A 4,628-nucleotide genomic window follows, 5' to 3' on the forward strand; every position below is an offset into this window, starting at 1 on the left:
GCTTGAGCCACAGGCGCCGAGCCTCTTTATAAGTTGAATGATAGTCCCTCAAATAATCTATTACTCTTGTTTTCTAGACCTTTGTTCTATTTTGTTAAACATTGCTTAATCCAGCTAAGAGATAGGCCATTTTAGCAGAAGGGTGTCTGATGAAAACCCATTTAATTTCTCTTCAATAACTTCTCAGGCAATCCTTGAAACGGTTAATATTTTCTAAAATCTGTTTCAAGAAGAGAAATTTTGAGAGGAGCACAGAAAGTAAAGTGGTAGTGTATTTTTTAATCGATATTATTTAATAATCAACTGGATGAAGAGTATTTTTTGACTCCATAGAAAATTGATTTGGTTTAAAAAAAATTACTTTTCTTGTTTTGAATAACAACCCTTTTTTGAAAAAAAATCCCTTAATAGTGCTTTTTTAAATATTTGGATTCTACCAAAATAAAACACTTTGTTAATCAAATGGTAGTTCCTTAAATTGCATACTTTGATTCAGTGACAGTGAATTTCCTGGTGGAAATTTTATTTTCTCTTAAGCGGAATCCACTGTTGTTAATATCACCAGCTCAGCCAAAACAGAAGGAAATTTAATGTGCATGTTAAAGAGAAAATGCTGACATACGACTCTAAAAAGTCTCTGAAATTCTACATACAACTTCTCATGTCAGATATTAAACAGAAAATTTAATTTTTACCCTGTCTTCTGTGTCTCCTGGTGTATTTTAGTGTCATTTTAAAGAACGTTGGGGGGTTCTGAGTTCTAGGTCTATGTGCCTGTGTTGTCTGTACAAGCTTCCCATTCTTTCTTTCTTTCTTTATTTTTTTCAAACGTGGCTCACCATTCGCTGTGCCATGGCTGTTATGTGAGGACTGAGTAAGCTGTGGGTGAGAGGTTGTGTGTGTGCACACAGGCGCCCGTGTGTTTGGGCTTTTTTAACAGAGCCCTTCCTCTATAGAGTCTTTGGGTCAGCTGTCACACTGGTGCTTTCCTGCTTTGTTCTTTGAGTTGCTGGATGACTGGTGACTGACTGGACACTGGAAAGGAACACTTTTAACGGATTAGTGCAGGGGCCCTCCTGGCCTCTCTTTCGCCCACACTGTGGCAGCTGCACTCCGCCCTTTTGGTGGCCCTGCTAGGAAGGGAGTGTGTGTGGAGCAATCTGCCGTCAGCAGGCATTAACGTGGGATGAGCTCTTTCCAAGGAAACCCTTTGTCAAGGCCGGCCCACATGGGGAAAGTGTTTCTATGCTTGGATCTTGTAACTCTGCCTGGGTTTGTTTTACGAGGGCAGGAGAAATCTAACTCAGAAAACAAAGTTGTTGTGTGCCTCCCTTCTTACCTGCCCTTCCTTTTGGTACTCCCACAGACTGCAGTTCCTGTCCAGAGATCACTATTGTTCCACCTTGTCCCACAACCAGCACAACCACACTGGTGGGTCAGAATGTACGCGAGGAAGAGGCTCAGGGAATAAATGGGAGGGCGCCAGCAAAGCACGCAGCTGCCAGTCTCAAGCCACAAGGTATGTTGTGGGGGCGGGGGTGGTGCCTGCGACGGGGCGGGGGCTTTGTTGACCAGTAAAGGTGATCCAGAAGCATCAGGAACCACAGAAAAGGAGTTTTAAACTATAAAAGGGAGCAACTGCGTATATCCTTTTTTGAGAGAAGAATCAATCCATGAACCTTCTCAGGCAGAGGTTTGGTATTTGTTCTGCTCCTGAAACAATGCACACATTTCTCTACAGTGGTTCCTTTCATGTTGCCGAAAGTGTTCTCTGTGATCTCTGCATGCAGTGCCCCTGACCTAGCCCAAGCCCTCATTTACTGTCAGTGTGATAAATGCTTTTGGGACCACCGTCAAAAGGAAATGACTTGCCAGGTGCCTGAGGGTCTGCGCAACGCGTAATTCTAAAACGGCACTGGACTACTTAGCAAGAACGTTCTTTGATAGTGTTAAGGACCTGGGGCTGGAAAAATCTTGCGGTAAGGTCATCCTCAGAAATGAAAAGTAAAAATCCCTCCGTTCAGGATTGCGTGGCCAACAAGGGGAAAGAAAAAAAAATACAGCTTTGAATGTTTTATTCACTGACCATTTCCTTTTACCAAGAATCTTCCAGTGAACTGGATATTAACTTGGAGAGGCACAAACATAGCATTTTAATGATTGAGAGCAAGGCCTTTTGGAATGGAACACATGAGCTAAACTGTGGTCATATATGATTTCTTCCTATTAAATATGCATTTGTAACGGATGCTGAACATTCAGCCAAGGGGGGCATTTTTAGAATTACTATACTTTGGAAAAATCACTTTCTATTTTATCTTTATTTTTTGAGACAGAGTCTCACATCATTACCCTTGGTAGAGTGCTGTGGTGTCATAGCTCACAGCAACCTCAAACTCTTGGACTCAAGCAATTCTCTTACCTCAGCCTCCCAAGTAGCTGTAGAGGCACCCACCACAACGCCTGGCTATTTTGTTGTTGTTGTTGTACTTGTAGTTGTCATTGTTGTTCAGCAGGCCCGGGCTAGGTTCAAACCCACCAGCCCTGGTGTAAGTGGCCGGCACCCTAACCCCTGAGCTACGGGTGCCGAGCCAATTTCTATTTTATTTTGTGTTTAGTTTGGTCTTTTTCCTGTTCTTGCCGAGAAAAAAAGTCTTATAGAGAATTCATTAGAAAAGAACTGATGTTATTCTTTAAAGCATGTTTTAACAATTTTTGAAAGATAATTTAAAAATGATTTTAAAATTAAATCTTCTATATTATTGGATATTAGTCTTCTTGTTCTTACTACTGGTTATGTTTGTGGTGGTGATGGGGTATTGTTATCAAGTAAAGTCAAGTAATTGGCAGTTCTAATGAATAGCCCAGGCTGGCATGGTGTCTCACACTGGTAATCCAAGCACGTTGAGAGGCCCAGGCAGGACGATCCCCTGAGCTCAAGAATTCAAGATCATTCTGAGCAAGACCAAGACCCTGTCTCTACTAAAAGTAGAAAAACTAGCCAGGCATTGTGGCAGGCACCTATAGTCCCAGCTACTCAGGAGGCTGAGGCAGGAGGATCGCTTGCGCCCAAGATTTTGAGGTTGCTATAAGCCAGACTGAGGCCACGGCACTCTATCAAGGACAACAGAGTGAGACAGTGTCTCAACAACAAAAAGGAGTAGCCAAATCATGAGCTTATAATCTTTTCTTTTGACCATACTGCTCCTTTATAACATTGGTGTGAATATCAACGTAGAATTTTTTGACTGTTATTTAAGCCATTTTAATTGCAGAATACAAAATTCCATCTTGCTCATTAGACCTGAGTTGACGAAGATGAAGTATGAGGTAAGAAGATAAAAAAAATAGTTTATGTAATGCACAAGAGGAACTTCATTACTTAAAAAGCCCTTTTATTTTGAAGATAGGTGCATTACAGCATTGTTCTTCACAGTCAGTATCCTGAGATGAATCTCAGCGCTGTCCTTTCTGAGCTGCTGTGTGCCAAAATAATCTCATTCTTTAGGGAGACAACACTCGACCTTGGTTTTGCTGTTTTGTAGTTATAGTAAAGCCAATATATTGTTGTTTAAACATACATATTTACTTCTTATCTTAAATAAGGATCAATTACAGTTTTCTAACTTAAGGAAATATCTCCAGGTATTAAGTAAATTACACAGTACTTTATGCTTCCTTTTCAGAATACTTTCCTTGTTTTTTTGGCCCTTCTCTGGCATACCCATTTAATTCCTCCCTTAACCCCCGACATTTTATATTGCCCTATTTCTTAGTTTGCTCTGGCTGCTGTAGCATAATGCCGTAAACTGGGTAGCTTATAAACAACAGAAATTTGTATCTCCCCATTCTGAAGGCTGGAAGTCCATGATCAAGGTACAGCAGATTCGGTGGGTAATAAGGGTCTGCTTTCAGGTTTGCAGATGGCCATCTGTCTAGTATACCGTGAAAGGGGTGAGAGATTTCTCTGGGGCCCTTTTTAAAGAACACTAATTGTGGTTCATAAGGGCTCACATAGCTTCACGACCTAACCCACCTCCCAGAAATTCCTCCTCTACCTGCGATCGGCGTGAGCATGTTACCGTGAATTGGGAGGATCCAAACATCCATACCGTAACACCCCATCCCAACTTTATTAATGCTTTTTTCTCATCCATTACAGTCTGACCTACTTTGTCGCTGACTCCGTTTTCTCCTGCCTTTTGCTCTGCTGTATCCCCTCGCATAGCACAGAGCGGGTTGTCGATAAACTTGCTATACTGCCACATTTCCCCCACTCCGTTTCTGCTACTCTTCATTTAAAACAAATGCCTACAGAGACCAGCATCCCGGAAACGAGTCTGTAGCTCAGTACTGTCAGATGAGCCGCCAGACAAATGTGTACTGTTGATGGACTCACTGACCACTAGGAAGTATTTCCTGTTTCAAGTGGAAAGAAGCTACCTTCATATATTTTTTTAAGAATTGTTGCTTTGGCTCGGCGCCTGTGGCTCAATCGGCTAAGGCGCCAGCCACATACATCTAAGGTGGTGGGTTCGAATCCCCAGCCCGGGCCCGCCAAACAACAATGATGGCTGCAACCAAAAAATGGCGGGCGCTGTGGCGGGCACCTGTAGTCCCAGCTACTT

The 4,628-nt window shown here is 42.3% G+C and overlaps 1 protein-coding gene across 7 annotated transcripts in view; it reads left to right on the forward strand.

Annotated features, from left to right (window-relative positions):
* FGD4 (FYVE, RhoGEF and PH domain containing 4) overlaps positions 1-4,628 on the forward strand; it is a 132,106-nt gene that overhangs the window by 55,159 nt on the left and 72,319 nt on the right. For 6 of the 7 annotated variants that reach the window (XM_023514733.1, XM_012806784.2, XM_023514736.1 and 3 more), the window contains one exon: positions 1,367-1,519. Coding sequence is in view for 1 of the 7 variants with exons in the window: in XM_012806783.2 (XP_012662237.1) it covers positions 1,374-1,519 (146 nt within the window). In the remaining 6 variants the exon portion in view is untranslated. The remainder of the gene's footprint in view (positions 1-1,366; positions 1,520-4,628) is intronic. The other variant, XM_012806783.2, reaches the window with a different exon arrangement.

The sequence above is a fragment of the Otolemur garnettii genome, unplaced genomic scaffold (genome assembly GCF_000181295.1).
Source record: "Otolemur garnettii isolate 467f Iridium unplaced genomic scaffold, OtoGar3 scaffold00057, whole genome shotgun sequence".
NCBI classification, from domain to species: Eukaryota; Metazoa; Chordata; class Mammalia; order Primates; family Galagidae; genus Otolemur; species Otolemur garnettii.